This window comes from Acanthochromis polyacanthus, chromosome 8 (genome assembly GCF_021347895.1).
Source record: "Acanthochromis polyacanthus isolate Apoly-LR-REF ecotype Palm Island chromosome 8, KAUST_Apoly_ChrSc, whole genome shotgun sequence".
NCBI classification, from domain to species: Eukaryota; Metazoa; Chordata; class Actinopteri; family Pomacentridae; genus Acanthochromis; species Acanthochromis polyacanthus.
In genome coordinates this window covers 37,433,550-37,452,767 of record NC_067120.1, presented here as the reverse complement: position 1 = coordinate 37,452,767, position 19,218 = coordinate 37,433,550, and the positions used below count along the sequence as shown (strand labels likewise).

At 34.2% G+C, this 19,218-nt stretch overlaps 2 protein-coding genes across 2 annotated transcripts in view; both read right to left on the bottom strand.

Annotated features, from left to right (window-relative positions):
• The window catches only part of gan (gigaxonin), a 182,657-nt gene that overhangs the window by 92,268 nt on the left and 71,171 nt on the right, over positions 1 to 19,218 (bottom strand). The gene's annotated exons all lie outside the window — the stretch shown is intronic.
• Positions 1 to 19,218, bottom strand: part of cmip (c-Maf inducing protein) — an 87,014-nt gene that overhangs the window by 43,879 nt on the left and 23,917 nt on the right. Inside the window, exons 2-3 of the mRNA XM_051952039.1 lie at positions 12,752 to 12,877; positions 2,250 to 2,300 (exon numbers count right to left, since the gene is read on the bottom strand). Of these exons, the coding sequence (XP_051807999.1) occupies positions 2,250 to 2,300; positions 12,752 to 12,877 (177 nt within the window). The remainder of the gene's footprint in view (positions 1 to 2,249; positions 2,301 to 12,751; positions 12,878 to 19,218) is intronic.

The window sequence follows — 19,218 nt, the reverse complement described above, 5'->3', positions numbered from 1 at the left end:
CAAAGACAAGCAAAATGAACAAAAAGACACAAAACAACAACAAAGACAAGCAAAATGAACAAAAAGACACAAAACAACAAAGACAAGCAAAATGAACAAAAAGACACAAAACAACAACAAAGACAAGCAAAATGAACAAAAAGACACAAAACAACAACAAAGACAAGCAAAATGAACAAAAAGACACACAACAACAAAGACAAGCAAAATGAACAAAAAGACACAAAACAACAACAAAGACAAGCAAAATGAACAAAAAGAGACACAAAACAACAAAGACAAGCAAAATGAACAAAAAGAGACACAAAACAACAACAAAGACAAGCAAAATGAACAAAAAGACACAAAACAACAACAAAGACAAGCAAAATGAACAAAAAGACACAAAACAACAACAAAGACAAGCAAAATGAACAAAAAGAGACAACACAACAAAAAAGACAAGCAAAATGAACAAAAAGAGACAACACAACAACAAAGACAAGCAAAATGAACAAAAAGAGACACAAAACAACAAAGACAAGCAAAATGAACAAAAGGAGACAACACAACAAAAAAGACAAGCAAAACAAACAAAAAGACACAAAACAACAAAGACAAGCAAAATGAACAAAAAGAGACACAAAACAACAACAAAGACAAGCAAAATGAACAAAGAGACACAAAACAACAACAAAGACAAGCAAAATGAACAAAAAGACACAAAACAACAACAAAGACAAGCAAAATGAACAAAAAGAGACAACACAACAAAAAAGACAAGCAAAATGAACAAAAGAGACAACACAACAACAAAGACAAGCAAAATGAACAAAAAGACACAAAACAACAACAAAGACAAGCAAAATGAATAAAAAGACACAAAACAACAAAGACAAGCAAAATGAACAAAAAGAGACAACACAACAACAAAGACAAGCAAAACAAACAAAAAGAGACAACACAACAACAAAGACAAGCAAAATGAACAAAAAGACACAAAACAACAACATAGACAAGCAAAATGAACAAAAAGACACAAAACAACAACAAAGACAAGCAAAATGAACAAAAAGAGACAACACAACAACAAAGACAAGCAAAATGAACAAAAAGACACAAAACAACAACAAAGACAAGCAAAATGAACAAAAAGACACAAAACAACAACAAAGACAAGCAAAATGAACAAAAAGAGACAACACAACAAAAAAGACAAGCAAAACAAACAAAAAGAGACACAAAACAACAAAGACAAGCAAAACAAACAAAAAGAGACAACACAACAACAAAGACAAGCAAAACAAACAAAAAGAGACACAAAACAACAAAGACAAGCAAAACAAACAAAAAGAGACAACACAACAAAAAAGACAAGCAAAACAAACAAAAAGAGACAACACAACAACAAAGACAAGCAAAATGAACAAAAAGAGACAACACAACAACAAAGACAAGCAAAACAAACAAAAAGAGACAACACAACAACAAAGACACGCAAAATGAACAAAAAGACACACAACAACAACAAAGACAAGCAAAACAAACAAAAAGACACAAAACAACAACATAGACAAGCAAAACAAAAAAAAGACACAAAACAACAACATAGACAAGCAAAATGAACAAAAAGAGACACAAAATTGCCAAAACAAACAACATCATGACAAAAAAGTACAAAAGAGACACACAAAACAATTATAAAGAAACTAAATACGACCACAGAAAGATTTACAGACACAAAAGAGCTACAAAAATACACAAAGCAACTAAATAAAGACACAAAACAGCTGCAAACGCACACAAATCCAGCTCAAAGATAAACAAAAACACACAGAACGGTCTTTCTGCCATATCTGAGGGACCCATTGTTGGACATATCATCAAACACATCGAGGATAAATATTCTAAAAGTGCGATTTTTTTCATGTGGACGTTTCTCTAGTAATCGTCCGGCTGGATTTCCCAGGAAGCGTTTGTGAGGATCCAGAGCTGTGCAGCGTCCACCTGTCCAGACTCGGCTGTGTTCTTGTGGTTTTTAAAGCACAACTGCAGCAGCTCAGCCTCACTTCCTTCCTTGTACGGCCTGATTTAGCTCAGCACTGCTGGTTTACAGCTCGGATCCTCATAAAGGCCTGAAGCGCTGCCAGTCGGTCTGCCGCACGACTAAAACCTCCGTCTGGGATCGTTCTGCAGCAAATATCGGCGTGTGGTCGTCTTTACGAGGCGGGTTCTGGCGAAACTAATGAATAAATAGTCAGAGATCTTACCTTCCACTGCAGGGAGTGAAACCACTGGTCCCTCAGGTAGCTGTTTGCAGCCTGCAGCAACACAACAGACACACAAACAGATGGTTAGAGGTGAGCTCAGGTCGACGTTTGGAGTCAAAAACACATCAACAAAGCTACAGTTCACACATCAGCTCACTCTGAAGGCGGATTTTACACGAAACTCAAACATAAAGTGCTTTAAAAGTGACTCACGGTGATAAAAATACCAAAATTAAACTCGTAAAATGTAAAGAAAATAAATGAGAATGAAAAATGTAAATAATATATCAACGTGTTCGATAGCTTTTTTAAACTGTGTAACTTTTTTTAACCAAATGAAGAATAAATATATATCTAAAAGAAATAAAAAAGCAACTAAATAAATAATAAATACAATATAAAAAGAAAAGTAGTATGTACAATATTTTAAAAATCAGATAAAAATGGCTTAAAACAGAAAAACAAAGTATCAGACAATAAAAAAGATTACAAAAATTAAATATTAAAGTAAGATGAAAAAATCACGATAGGAAAAACATTTTAAAATTACGTGTACATATAAAAAATATGAACTACACTAAACCAAAAACATAAATTAAATAAATATATATATATAAAATTTTAAAACAAAATCTAAAAATGTGATTAAAACCGCATAAAATCAAAATAATGCATACAAATATGAAACGATAAATATATAAAATAATATAAAAACACCAAAATAAGATATTATAAATATTAACAAATAAAATAAAGTATATAAATAAAATAACCACAAAAATAAAAAAGTAGAACTTCGTAGAAAATAATAAAAAATATAAAATTATATAAAAACATCAAAATGAGATATTATAAATAAAAGAAAATATACAAATAAAATAACACAAACATAAAATAATAAAAAAACAAAGTAGAAAAATTTTGAAGAAATATTCTAAAAAACATAAAATAATATAAAATAAAAATATGTTTGATAGCTTTTTTAAACTGTGTAACTTTTTTGTCTTGAGACTATTTATTTGTAGAATTATGACCGTTTTGTTTTGTATATTACAAAACTTTAATTTCATTTAATAAATCTGAAAAAAAATTGAGGAAAAACGCAAAAAAAAAAAAGTGCCACAAAGAGACAAAACTTGACCACAAAATCTGCTATGAAGAAAAATAGTTCAAACAGAATCGCTTCCGTGGTCAAATCAACTACAGGGAGACACAAAACGACGGCAAAGAGACGCTAAAAGTACCAAGAAGAGGAAGAAAGGCAAATTATATAATCACTAAATTACAAAGATCAACTAAAAAAAAGGCAAAAATGCAAAATGACAGCAAAATAGATGAGAATGAGACAGAAAAAACGAGACGGAAACGAGACAAAATGGTCACAAAGACACAAAATGACAACAAAGGAGACGGAAAAAAACAAGAAATACACAAAATGATCACAAATGGATGCGAAAAATGACCTCAAAGACACAAAATGATGACAAAGAGACACACAACTACGACAAAGTGATGCACAAACTGCTGGGAAGTTCTGCAGAACACTTACAAATACACAACAGTATCACAAAATGTGCAAAAAAATGACGCAAAGTCACTATAAAAAGACGCAAAGCCAACCACCAAAAGACCATGAAGAGACACAAAAAGGAGCACAAAGGCGTAGAAGGACAACAAACTGACGCAAAACCAATACAGAGACACAAAATTAATCACAAACGCATGCCAGAAAATACACAAAGCTAGCATCAAGGGCTCAAAGAGACACAAAACAACCACAAAGAGACAGAAAATAACCCAAAAAAGAGACAAAAAATGTAACTACAAGGACGACAGAGACAGAAATAATGAAAATGAGGCACAAAAAAAAACACAAACCAGCAAGAGAGATGTAAAAGAAACTACAAAGAGACACAAAATGATCACAAAGAGACAAAATGACAAAAAGACACGCAAAATTATGTAAAGGAGACACAAAACAACTGAAGAGTGACAGATAATGACCACAAAGAGACTGAAAACAACAAAAACAATAGACACAAAAGGACATTAAATGACAGAAGAGACAAAAATGAGACAGAAAAAACAAGAAACAAACAAAACGGTCATAAAGAGATTTTAAAAATGGTTACAAACGCACAAAATGATGACAAAAGGACACAAAAAGATGACAAAAAACACAAAACAACCATAAAAACACACAAAAAGACAGAAAATGATGAAAACAGGCAGAAAATGATTCCAAAGACAAAAAAACAGAAAATAACCCAAAAAATACAAAAAAAACCTAGAAGAACACAAAATGACAACAAAAATAATGAAAGTGAGGCACAAAGACGACACACAGAGACGCAAAATGATGACAAGGTGACACAAAATAATAATAATGACCACAAAGAGACAGAAAACTACAAAAAAAAGAGACATAAACTGACCACAAAGTGACAAAAAGTGAGAGGATGATGACAAAGTGACACAGAAAATGACGTCAAACAGTCGAAACAAGCACAGAGAGACGAGAAACGGCCACAAACAGCTGCCAAATGATGCCACACATCTGCCGGGAACAGCTGGAGACACCAAATGACGACAATCTGAGGGACAGAAAATGTTGTGTTTGCGTAGAATCGCTGAGAGGCTGAATGAGACTAAAAACCGGTGTTTAGTGAGTCTAGATTTAAAAAATGAAGGTTCTATAAGTGAAAAACATGTCGGATAATCAGTAATAGATGAGTTAGATTATCTCAGATTTTATTCAGTTTTTATATTAAATCAAGTCTCTGATCGATAAATACAGATTTAAAGAGGAGAAACATGGAGGATATTGATGGATTATCACAGATTTAACCGTCTGCTTCCTGTGTGTCTGTCAGCAGCAGAATAATTGATCGTTGGTAGGAGCGCTGCTTAAGGTCACACCGGTTTGAGTTTGCAGAAAGAAACGGTCAGATTGGAACAGGAACAGTGAGCTCTGCACAGTTTGTACCGTTTTCAGCCAGATAGAGGAAAGAAAATTCACTTTTATGTGCTGCTGTGAAGGAGTCTGTAGATTTTATCTCCACACCAGATTAAAACCGGACTCACTGACGCCGCCTCTCGTCATTCTAGTCAGTTTTAAGTTACGCCACGACGCCTCTAAACCAGCGGGCGCTCCATGTAAGAGCAAAGAAATCTGAATAAAGCTCCCAGCTGACCTCCTCACAATCAGCTGATCCTTTATCTACAATAACTTTAGGATATTTAATGAAAACAAACAAGAAAACAAGAACAAACTGACGCAAACTACGACAGAGACGGAAAGCGAAGACAGGAAAACAAACGATCAGATATGATGCAAAATGACCTTAAAGATACATAAAATTACTATAAAGGACACAAAATTATGTTAAAATATTAAAACAAACACGATAAAAGGATGCAAAATGACCTTAAAGATACACAAAATTACTATAAAGAATGCAAAATGATGTTAAAATATGAACAAATTTACTATTAAAGATGCAAAATGACCCTAAAGATACAAAAAATTACTATAAAGGATACATTATAACCTTAAAAAATACACAAAATTACTCTAAAAAGATGCAAAATGACCTCGAAAATACATAAAATTACTATAAAGGATGCAAAATGAGGTTAAAATATTAAAACAAACACTATAAAGGATGCAAAATTACCTTAGAGATACACAAAATTACTATAAAAAGATGTTAATAAAATTACCTTAAAAATACGAAAAAATTACTATAAAAATACGTAAAAAATGACCTTAAAAATACACAAAATAACTATAAAGGATGCAAAATTACCTTAAAAATATGAAAGAATTACCATAAAAGATGCAAAATTACTTTAAGAAGACACAAATTTACTATTAAAGATGTAAAAATGACCTTAAAAATACACAAAATTACTAAAAAAAAGATGTAAAAATGAACTTAAAAATACATAAAATGACTGTAAAGGTCATAAAATGGCCTTAAAAAGACAAAATATGCAGAATGACCTTAAAAATAAAGAAATCATTATAAAGAATGCAAAACAAACACAAAGGTCCCACAATTACTGAAACTGATACAAAAATTAAGAGAGAAAAACAACTAAATGATCAGATATGATGAATATTGAGACATTTGGGACAACTGTTGTGTAATTTTTGACAACTTTCACGTAGTTTGACCATTTTTTAATAAAAACACATCTGAGTTGTGTTAAAAACTGACACCACATCAGTTTACATCCATCCAGGTGTCACCGTCTAAACACTAAATCTGTTCATTTTCTCTAAAACTAACATTGAACATGAGTATTATGGGATGTATCGCAGTTTGAAAAGTAAAACTGCAGCAGTTTGATGACATCAAGTCCGACAAACAATGATTGGTTCCCTGCATGTGTTTCTATTTTCAGATAATTCACCAGAGGAAACTTAAAAACTTATAAATAAAAAAATCAGCCTGTGGGATAAACGGCTAGTCAGAATAAGTTACAGGAAATGAAGCAAAAGTGACGGCAAGAGCCCAAAAATGACTACAGATGTGAAATTACCACAAAGACGCAGGAAATAAATAAGAGAAATGACTGAGAAGGACACAAAATGAGTCTACAGCAGAAGCAGAACAACTGCAAAGGGAAAAACAAAATGACCACAAAGATATGATGAGCATGTACAGAAAATGAAGAGATGCATGAAGACCGCAAATGGCCCAAAGTGACGACAAACCAACAGAAAATGGTTGTTTAAGAGAAGCAAAACGACTAGAAAGAGACACAAAACAACCACCAAACACACAAGGACACAGACACTGACAGTGGCTCCAGAAAGACCACAAAAGAGACGCAAAACAACTACAAACAAACATAAAAGGACCTCAAAATGTCCAAAATGGCTCTAAAATGATGCAAAACTACAGCAGAAAAGGACATTAAAATAGATTCAATACCACCAGGGAGTGATGTGAAGCCAACATGGAGACACAACATCACCAAAGACACAAAATGGCCTCAAAGAAACAGAAAATTACTGTAAAAGGAAGCAAAATAACAACAAAGAGACCCTAAAAGACCCCAAAAAACAAGCAAAAGGGGCCCAGACTGACTACAAACTACGACAAAGAAAACATATTAGCTGTAAGTGATGCAAAACTACCATGAAGTGTTGTGAAACGAGACACAAAAATAGTATGATAAGATGCAGAATACCCACAGAGAGACACAGGACAACCTCAAAAAGACACTAAATTATTATAAAAAGATACAAGATGACCTCAATAAGACACAAAATTATTATAAAAAGATACAAAATGACATCAACAAGATACTAAATTATTATAAAAAGATACAAAATGACCTCAACAAGATACTAAATTATTATAAAAAGATACAAAATGACCTCAATAAGACACAAAATTATTATAAAAAGATACAAAATGACCTCAACAAGATACTAAATTATTTTAAAAAGATACAAGATGACCTCAATAAGATACTAAATTATAAAAAGATACAAAATGACCTCAATAAGATACTAAATTATAAAAAGATACAAAATGACCTCAACAAGATACTAAATTATTATAAAAAGATACAAAATGACCTCAATAAGACACAAAATTATTATAAAAAGATACAAAATGACCTCAACAAGATACTAAATTATTATAAAAAGATACAAAATGACCTCAACAAGATACTAAATTATTTTAAAAAGATACAAGATGACCTCAATAAGATACTAAATTATAAAAAGATACAAAATGACCTCAATAAGATACTAAATTATAAAAAGATACAAAATGACCTCAACAAGATACTAAATTATTATAAAAAGATACAAAATGACCTCAATAAGACACAAAATTATTATAAAAAGATACAAAATGACCTCAACAAGATACTAAATTATAAAAAGATACAAAATGACCTCAATAAGATACTAAATTATTATAAAAAGATACAAAATGACCTCAACAAGATACTAAATTATTTTAAAAAGATACAAAATGACCTCAATAAGATACTAAATTATAAAAAGATACAAAATGACCTCAATAAGATACTAAATTATAAAAAGATACAAAATGACCTCAATAAGATACTAAATTATAAAAAGATACAAAATGACCTCAATAAGACACAAAATTATTATAAAAAGATACAAAATGACCTCAACAAGATACTAAATTATTTTAAAAAGATACAAGATGACCTCAATAAGATACTAAATTATTTTAAAAAGATACAAAATGACCTCAATAAGATACTAAATTATAAAAAGATACAAAATGACCTCAATAAGACACAAAATTATTATAAAAAGATACAAAATGACCTCAACAAGATACTAAATTATTTTAAAAAGATACAAGATGACCTCAATAAGATACTAAATTATAAAAAGATACAAAATGACCTCAATAAGATACTAAATTATTATAAAAAGATACAAAATGACCTCAATAAGACACAAAATTATTATAAAAAGATACAAAATGACCTCAACAAGATACTAAATTATTATAAAAAGATACAAAATGACCTCAACAAGATACTAAATTATTTTAAAAAGATACAAGATGACCTCAATAAGATACTAAATTATAAAAAGATACAAAATGACCTCAACAAGATACTAAATTATAAAAAGATACAAAATGACCTCAACAAGATACTAAATTATTATAAAAAGATACAAAATGACCTCAATAAGACACAAAATTATTATAAAAAGATACAAAATGACCTCAACAAGATACTAAATTATTATAAAAAGATACAAAATGACCTCAACAAGATACTAAATTATTATAAAAAGATACAAAATGACCTCAACAAGATACTAAATTATTATAAAAAGATACAAAATGACCTCAATAAGATACTAAATTATAAAAAGATACAAAATGACCTCAACAAGATACTAAATTATTATAAAAAGATACAAAATGACCTCAATAAGACACAAAATTATTATAAAAAGATACAAAATGACCTCAACAAGATACTAAATTATAAAAAGATACAAAATGACCTCAATAAGATACTAAATTATTATAAAAAGATACAAAATGACCTCAACAAGATACTAAATTATTATAAAAAGATACAAAATGACCTCAACAAGATACTAAATTATTTTAAAAAGATACAAGATGACCTCAATAAGATACTAAATTATAAAAGATACAAAATGACCTCAATAAGATACTAAATTATAAAAAGATACAAAATGACCTCAACAAGATACTAAATTATTATAAAAAGATACAAAATGACCTCAACAAGATACTAAATTATTATAAAAAGATACAAAATGACCTCAACAAGATACTAAATTATTATAAAAAGATACAAAATGACCTCAATAAGATACTAAATTATAAAAAGATACAAGATGACCTCAATAAGATACTAAATTATAAAAAGATACAAAATGACCTCAATAAGATACTAAATTATAAAAAGATACAAAATGACCTCAATAAGACACAAAATTATTATAAAAAGATACAAAATGACCTCAACAAGATACTAAATTATTTTAAAAAGATACAAAATGACCTCAATAAGATACTAAATTATAAAAAGATACAAAATGACCTCAATAAGATACTAAATTATAAAAAGATACAAAATGACCTCAATAAGACACAAAATTATTATAAAAAGATACAAAATGACCTCAACAAGATACTAAATTATTTTAAAAAGATACAAGATGACCTCAATAAGATACTAAATTATAAAAAGATACAAAATGACCTCAATAAGATACTAAATTATAAAAAGATACAAAATGACCTCAACAAGATACTAAATTATTATAAAAAGATACAAAATGACCTCAATAAGATACTAAATTATAAAAAGATACAAAATGACCTCAACAAGATACTAAATTATTTTAAAAAGATACAAGATGACCTCAATAAGACACAAAATTATTATAAAAAGATACAAAATGACCTCAATAAGATACTAAATTATTATAAAAAGATACAAAATGACCTCAACAAGATACTAAATTATTATAAAAAGATACAAAATGACCTCAATAAGATTCTAAATTATAAAAAGATACAAAATGACCTCAACAAGATACTAAATTATTATAAAAAGATACAAAATGACCTCAATAAGACACAAAATTATTATAAAAAGATACAAAATGACCTCAATAAGACACAAAGTCATCATAAAAAGATACTTTGAGTAACTGATGCTGCACATTTCAGTGCCTACAAACTCTCTGGATCTGTAAACTTCTACATTTAAGTTAAAGTTTAAGTTAAATTGAAATCATTTCTGTGTTCTTTAGGTGGCTTGAAAACTCTCTTTAGGTTTTGTCGTGCTGGAGAAGCAGCAGATCTTTTTGCTCTGGCGGCTCTCCAACACCGAGCAGCAGGATAAAGCAAACACAGCTGAGGAGGATGAGGAGGATGAGGAAGATGAAGGTACACACATCTGACCCTGAGCACCAACCACAGCTAATTAGGCTAACGGCTAACAGCGGCAAAGACTTCACCGAGTCAGCACAAAGACGATTAAATCCTCGTTTAACCTACAAGTAAACTTAATTATCTCATTAGTAATCATAACTACTAGAACTAACATCACCTGGATGCAGATAAGCAGCAGAAAACGGTTTAAAAACTAATCTACGATCACTTAGATGATTGAAAAGCAATAAAATTGTGGTTTTATCTGTAAAACATAAATATTTTTGACACAAAGAGGAGGTGAGAGACGGCTGTGGTTATGAAATGCTGCCATGGAAAACTAAAACGGATCTTTCACCACATATTCAAGTAAACAGATAAAAATATGAGTCGCCGGGGAGGAATCGGGAGCAAAGTTCCCAGCAGCCAGAAATCACTGATCGTTAATCATGGCAGTAATCGGGCAGAACTTTCTGTGTTTAGCTCCAGATGATCCATTCGTATGCACAGCGGTTCTGTAAAAATACAAACTGAGAATCAACAACAAGCTGTTCTGGGTCGTTTTAGGTCTATGTGGTTGTTTTGTATCTTTTTGTGGTTATTTTGTGTGTATTTTTACTCATTTTCCATCTACTAATAACAGTTTTTTCCTCTTTCAGGTAATTTTCAGTCTCTTTGTGCTCATTTTTTGTCTTCATGGTCACCCTCCTACATAGAGATTCACTGTAACAGAAACTTACAATGCCCCTTTATCATGTTTGTGGTCATTTTGTTGCCATTTTTTGTCTTATTGTGTTTGTTTTTGTATCCCTTTATAGTCATTTTGGGTCTCTTTTTGGTCATTATGTGTCACTGTGGTCATTTTGTATCTTTTTGTGGTTGCTTTGCATGTTTTTGTGGTCATTTTATTGTGTATTTTTAATGGATTTGTATCTATTTATAGTAGCTTTCTTCCTCTTTCTGGTCATTTTTGGCATCTTTATAGATATTTTGTGCCTATTTTTCATCCTTTTGCCTATTTTTGGTTATTTTGTGTCCATTTATAGCCATTTTCTCTGTTTTTTGGATATTTTGTGACTCTTTCTGGTCACTTAGTGTCTCTTTTTGGTCATTCTCTGTCTCTTTATGATCATTTTGTGTCTCTTTATGGTCACTTTGTGTCTCTTTACGGTCACTTTGTGTCTTTTTACGGTCACTTTGTGTCTCTTTGTAGTCATTTTCTGTGTATTTTTAGTAGCTTTTTCCTCTTTCAGGTCATTTTGTGTATCTTTATGGTCATTGTGTGTCTCTTTATGGTCATTTTGTGTCATTTTGTGGTTGTTTGCATGTTTTTGTTGTCATTTTGTGTGTATGTTTAGGGGTTTTGCATCTCTTTATAGTAGCTTTCTTCCTCTTTCTGGTCATTTTTGGCGTCTTTATGGTCATTTTGTTTCTTTTTGGTCATTCTGTGTCTATTTTTATTCATTTTGTGTCTCTTTTTGGCCATTTTGTATATTTTTAATCATTATTTAGTATCACTTTGGGTTGCTTTTCATGTTTTTGTGCTCACTTTGTGTCTCTTTTTAGTCATTTTGTCTCTATTTGTAGTTGTCTTTTTTATTTCTGGTCGTTTTCTGTCTCTTTGGGGTCACTTGTGTCATCATTTTGCGTCTCTTTGTAGTAATTTGTGGGTTATTTTGTATCTTATGGGTCATGTATTGTGTGTTTCAGTCTCTTTTTAGCCATTTTGTCTCTTTATAGTTGTCTGTTGTTCTCCATGTAGTCAATTAGTGTGTCTTTGTCACTGTTTTACGTGAAAAATTCATGTTTGTGAAAAGGTAAATCCTGTTGAAAATCCATTTTCAAATTTGTGAAACCGTTATTTCAGCTATAGGAGATAAAAATGTCTTTAAAACAGATTTAAAAAGTGTAGATTTGGTGGATTTTGATCTAGTTAGATGAAGTGTGGATTGAAGAAACCACCCAGGTGTCATCTAGTCACAGATATTCCTTAAAGGAGGAGCAGGAACCCTGTTTACTATGAGTAAAGCACTCTGTAGCGCTGGTTTTTCTCCGTGTTGTTACCTGCAGCAGGACGGTTCCTCCAGGGAAGCTGAGCTGGACACAGTATTTGGGAGCGTTGTCCCAGGAGAGGAGCTGCAGATCCTCTATGGAGCTGTAGGACAGCGACGTCTCCATGTAGCCGGTGGGCTGCAGAGGAAACACGAGGATGTTAGTCCAACATTTACACGACACGCTGCGTGTTTAAACAGAAAAAACGGCATTTATTTTTACTGGCAGTCAGCTGGAAAGACAAAAAGAAACATATCCCGAGCTAACCTGCCCTGAGTAAACACGACGTCCGCACAGCGCCGCGGAACAGCGGACTTTATCAGCCCCACAACGTGGAAAATCAATTTAGCAAAAGCCATTAATCACACAAACACCAGCCAGAGACACACACAGCCGGGGTTTTACTGTACGACAACACGCAAACACACACAGCTAGATGTGACGGAGGAGCTCTGGGACCAGCATGGTGTTTCTTTGTCATCGTTTTGTGTTTCTTTGTCATCATTTTGTGTTTCTTTGTCATTGTTTTGTTTCTTTGTCATCGTTTTGTGTTTCTTTGTCATCGTTTTGTGTTTCTTTGTCATCGTTTTGTGTTTCTTTGTCATTGTTTTGTTTCTTTGTCATCATTTTGTGTTTCTTTGTCATTGTTTTGTGTTTCTTTGTCATCATTTTGTGTTTCTTTGTCATCGTTTTGTGTTTCTTTGTCATCGTTTTGTGTTTCTTTGTCATCGTTTTGTTTCTTTGTCATCGTTTTGTGTTTCTTTGTCATTGTTTTGTGTTTCTTTGTCATTGTTTTGTGTCTCTGTCATCATCTTGTGTCTCTTTGTCGTCGTTTTGTGTCTCTTTGTAGTCATTTTGCATCACTGTATAGTTTTTGGTGTCTCCTTGTAATAGTTTTGTGTCTTTGTAGTAGTTTTCATCACCTTTTGTGTCTTTGTGTCTCTTTGCAGTCATCTTGTGTCTCCTTTTGTCATGTTGTGTCTCTTTGCAGTCACTGTGTCTCTTTGCAGTCACTGTGTCTCTTTGCAGTCATCTTGTTCCTTGTTGTGTCTCTTTGCAGTCATGTTGTGTGTGTTTGTGTGTGTGTGTGTGTGTGTGTGTGTGTGTGTGTGTTGGCTGATCTGAGGCCCGTCGCTGTGCAGCTGAGTAACAGGCCACAACCTGTTTGCTCGTCTCAAAATGATTACAGAAACGCTGACAAATGACCACAAGTTTCCGGACTCAGGAACAGAAGAGTCTTCAGAGGAGGGGGAGGGGAGGCCGAGCAGATTAAAAATATCGAGGCCGAGAGAAAACCACGAGCAAACCGAGCCTGTATACGTCCTAACCCGCAAGAGAAATGTTTAACGCCACGTTATAATAAGACGTGTGTCCGAAACAGAGTGATTCAGCAGCTGATTTCCCAGACTTCACGTCACAGCATGATTTACTACCAGTTACTGCTGATGGGAGATTAACTGAAAGTCCACAAAGAGCCACGTCATCAGAGGGGGCTTCAGTGGACCCTCATTAGGACAATTATCAGCCTAGTTTTCTTTTACTGCTCATATTTTAGTGATTTTGTGGCCCATTTTCATTGTTTTGCCTTATTTTAGTCATTATGTGCTTCATTTTTGTTGTTTTGTGTCTTATTTTCACTGTTTTGTGTCACATTTTAGTTTTTTGTGTCACATTCTCATTGTTTTGTCACATTTGAGTCATTTTGTGCCTCATTTTTGTTGCTTTGTGTGTTATTTTCATTGTTTGGGATCACATTTTAGTCATTTTTTTCCCTCATTTTCATTGTTTTCATCGCACCAGGTTTCCATCAGGAAAGCAAAAAAACCCCCAAAAAGCGAGAAAATACAGTAGAGTGAAGAGCGTGAGGATGGAAGGGGATAAACTGGGAAAGACTTTGAGACCAGAACCACTGCTGACTTCAGCTTTTTGTAGCTTTACGGCTCAGTTTTTAAAAGGAAGCCAAACAGTAAGCGCATATTTGACTTCTGACATTTCATCGTATCATATGAACATAATACTGTGTGCGTTTTTATTAAAATAAAAAGCAAAGAACAAAAAATAAGGTGCAAAAACACAGTAGAGACTGAACTAGCTAAGTTAGCCAAAGCTAAAGCTAATTAATTGCTTTGTGTTTCTTTTTAAAAACATATATATTTTAATAGTGTTGCATGTTGGCCACATAAATACTGAAGCATTTCAATTTAATCATAATAGAGAGATGAGTAATACCACATATCATTTGCAGTAATTTTATGTCTTTTTGTCGTCCTTTTTTTCCTCTTTTTTGGTCATGTTTTTCCTCTTTGTGGTCATTTTAAATCCCTTCGCAGTTATTTTGAGTCTCTTGGTAGCCAATTTGTGTCATCAGTAATTTGCTGTCTCTTTTTAGTAATTTTTTGTCTATTTGTGGGCATTTTTTTTGCCTTTTTGTGGTCATTTCTTGTCTCTTTTTGTTCATTTCTTGTCTCTTTGTGGTCATTTTTCGTGTCTCTTGCATCTGTTTGCAGTCGTTTTGAGTCCTTTAATGGATATTTTGTGTCTCTTTGCTGTTGCTTATTAGCTTGTTGACATAATTTCACCTGTAATTTGTCGTGACCTTACATTACATTTGTTGATAGCAGCTTCTTCGTTTACACCTGTTGTCACTTTCAGTGCACATGCAGTTGTTCCACATCTGTTTGCGTTCTCTGAGCGGTCAGTTTCAGCTTCGTATTTACATTAACATCCCAGTTATAAATGTTAACAGTCTCATACGAGGCCTCCCTGTTTCTTCTTCTTCTTCTTCTGCAGCTTCCAGACAGATAAACAATCCATCTGTGGCTCCACTGAACACAAACACATCTGAGCTTTTTTACGTGGAAACAGAAAAGCTGCAGACAGGTGGTTCTCCTCTTTAGCTGCATCCATCTTCCTCCATGTGAGTCTCATTTTGGTTTTTATGTGTCACATTTTTGTTGTTTTGCATCTTATTTTTGTTGCTTCGTGTCACATTTTTGTTGCTTTGTCTTTTTTTTTTGTTGCTTTGTGTCACATTTTTGCTGCTTTGTGTCATTTTTGTTGTTTTGTGTCACATTTTAGTCATTCTGTGCTTCATTTTTGTTGTTTTTTGTCTTATTTTCATTGTTTTCTCACATTTTCATTTGTGCCTCATTTGGTTGTTTTGTCTTATTTTCGTTGTTTTGTGTGTTATTTTCGTTGTTTTGTGTCACATTTAGTCATTCTGTGCTTCATTTTTGTTGTTTTGTGTGTCATTTTTTGTCATTTTGTTTCTCATTTTCATTATTTTGTGTCACATTTTAGTCTCTAGGCTAGTTTCTTCTGCTGCTGCAGCAGCTTCCAGACACATAAACAATCCATCTGTGGCTCCACTAAACACAAACACATCTTTCTTTTTTTTAGGTGGAAACAGAAAAACGTCCCTGCAGCAGACAGGTGGTTCTCCTCTTTAATTGCATCCATCTTCCTCCCTCCTCCATCCTCTGGGTGAAGAACAAACATGCTTTTCCTTTATTTACACCTCCCTCCGCCGCTGATAGAGCGATCCGGCTCTTCTTCTGTCTCCCTCCCCCCTCCTCTGTTGTGAAGCTGCATACAGGATTTTCATTACGACGGCGTCCAGGGCAAATATTGGTTCTGGGCGAGATGTCTCGTTTTCTTTGGAAGAGCAAACGTCATACTCATGTTCATCTGTCTACATGTTCGTCTACACGTCCGTCTACACGTCTGTCTACACGTCTGTCTACATGTCCATCTAACACGTCCGTCTACACGTCTGTCTACACGTCCGTCCACACATCTGTCCACACATCTGTCTACACGTCCGTCTACACATCTGTCAACACGTCTGTCTACACGTCCATCTACATGTCCATCTACATGTCTGTCAACACGTGTCTACATGTCCGTCTACACGTCCGTCTACACGTCCGTCTACACGTCCGTCTACACGTCCATCTAACACGTCCATCTAACACGTCCGTCTACATGTTCGTCTACATGTCTGTCTACACGTCCGTCCACACATCTGTCTACACGTCCGTCTACACATCTGTCAACACGTCTGTCTACACGTCCATCTACATGTCCATCTACATGTCTGTCAACACGTGTCTACATGTCCGTCTACACGTCCGTCTACACGTCTGTCTACACATCCGTCCACACATCTGTCTACACGTCCGTCTACACATCTGTCAACACGTCTGTCTACATGTCCATCTACATGTCCATCTACATGTCTGTCAACACGTGTCTACATGTCCGTCTACACGTCCGTCTACACGTCCGTCTACACGTCCGTCTACACGTCCATCTAACACGTCCATCTAACACGTCCGTCTACATGTTCGTCTACATGTCTGTCTACACGTCCGTCTACATGTTCGTCTACATGTCTGTCTACACGTCCGTCTACACATCTGTCAACACGTCTGTCTACACGTCCATCTACATGTCTGTCAACACATGTGTCTACATGTCCGTCTACACGTCCGTCTACATGTCCGTCTACATGTCCGTCTACACGTCCGTCTACACGTCCGTCTACATGTCCGTCTACACGTCCGTCTACACGTCCGTCTACATGTCTGTCTACATGTCCATCTAACACGTCCGTCTACATGTTCGTCTACATGTCTGTCTACACGTCCGTCTACACATCCGTCTACACGTCCGTCAACACATCTGTCTACATGTCCATCTAACACGTCCGTCTACACGTCTGTCTACACGTCCGTCTACATGTCCATCTACACGTCCATCTACATGTCTGTCAACACATCTGTCTACACGTCCGTCTACACGTCCGTCTACACGTCCGTCTACACGTCCGTCTACACGTCCGTCTACACGTCCGCCGCTGAATCCTGATGCTCGGCTCACGGTAACAACACAAAGAGCCGAATAAGAAGCAGGAGATAAACGGCGTTGTGTTGCCGAGCAGACAAACAGAAAGGACTCCAATTTTCTGATAACCGCCCGAGGTTACCATAGATACTCCTGCATCCTGCACAAGAGCGAGCGCTGATTGCCTCCCTCTGCCCTCCTCTCTTTCTTTCTTTCTTTCTTTCCCTGCTCCTCGTCCTCCTTTTTCCCCCCGCTCTTCTTATTCCGTCTCTTTTTCATGGGAGCCACAGCTCCTCTCCTTGCTGCTGCGTTGCCATGGAAACAAGAGGATGGAGATGTATGTTATGTTTTTTTTTGTTTCCAAGGAGAAGCAGACAGCGAGCGGCGATGGAAAGGAGGAAATAAGACGGAAACAAAAGGCCTCGTCGTGTTTCAGGTCGGATCTCGTCGTGCTGCCGCTTCGATGGAAATGCGGAAAAATGGGGAAATTTACGTCCGAAATGTCAACTTTTATACGCTTCTGCTGCTAATAAACACACATTTTATTACAGTTTTCCTCCAATCACATCCATGTAATCAGAATTTTTGCACATCTAAACATATAAATAAAACCTGTTATGAAAGATGTACCTTTTATTTATTTAATAAGAAAATGTAAAGGGATTACGTTTTAAAGAATTATCTATTTGGTGTCCTACATCTTTATAGGGACAATTTAAATATATGTTCGTATGAAAATGTTTGTTCTTTATTAGTCATTTTACATCCCTTTGTAGCCCTTTTCGTCTCATTTTAGTCAGTTTATGCCTTTGTGTTGCCATTTTTGTTTGTTTTTTTCTGTGTCCGCAGGTTTTTTGTCTCGTTTTGGTGATTTTATGTATCATTTTGGTCATTTAATGTCTTGTTTTGGATCCTTAACATCTCATTTTGGTCCTGTAATGTCTTATTTTGGTTGCTTAATGTCTTATTTTGGTTCCTTAATGTCTTATTTTGGTCCTGTAATGTCTTATTTTTGTTCCTTAATGTCTTATTTTGGTCATTTAATGTCTTTTTTGGTATCTTTAGTTAAGATTTTGTCATTTTGGTAATTTTGCAGTTCCATTTTAGTCAGTTTGTATCTCTTTTTTTCATTTTGTATCACTTTGTTTGTCATTTTGTTAGTGTGGTCTTATTTTGTCTGATTTTGGCCTTTTTGTGTTTAATTTTATCTGTCTTTTTGCTGTCATTTTGTTCATTTTGTGTTTAGTTGTGGTCATTTCACATCTCATTTTAGTCATTCCGAGTCTCATTTTGGCCATTCTGTGTAACGATTTAGTCATCTTATGTCTTATTTTAGTCCTTGTGTGCGTCATTTTGCGTCTGAAACCATAATCCTTTCTCTGAGGTATGTTTTTTCCATTGATGTTGACCACCATCATATATGTACGGTAATCATCTACTGTAAAAAAAAAACAGCTACTCAGAGGTCTATGTGTGAGACCTGCAGCAGAAACCACCGTGTGCTAAAAAAACATATTCGTGTTTTTTCCTGTAACCGTCAGGTGAGGCGTGACGGTGAAAAGCTTCAGCTCCTGTAAACGCTGAGTCACTGATCAACAGGATCATCAGCTCCCAGGAAAACTTTCAGACGGTGA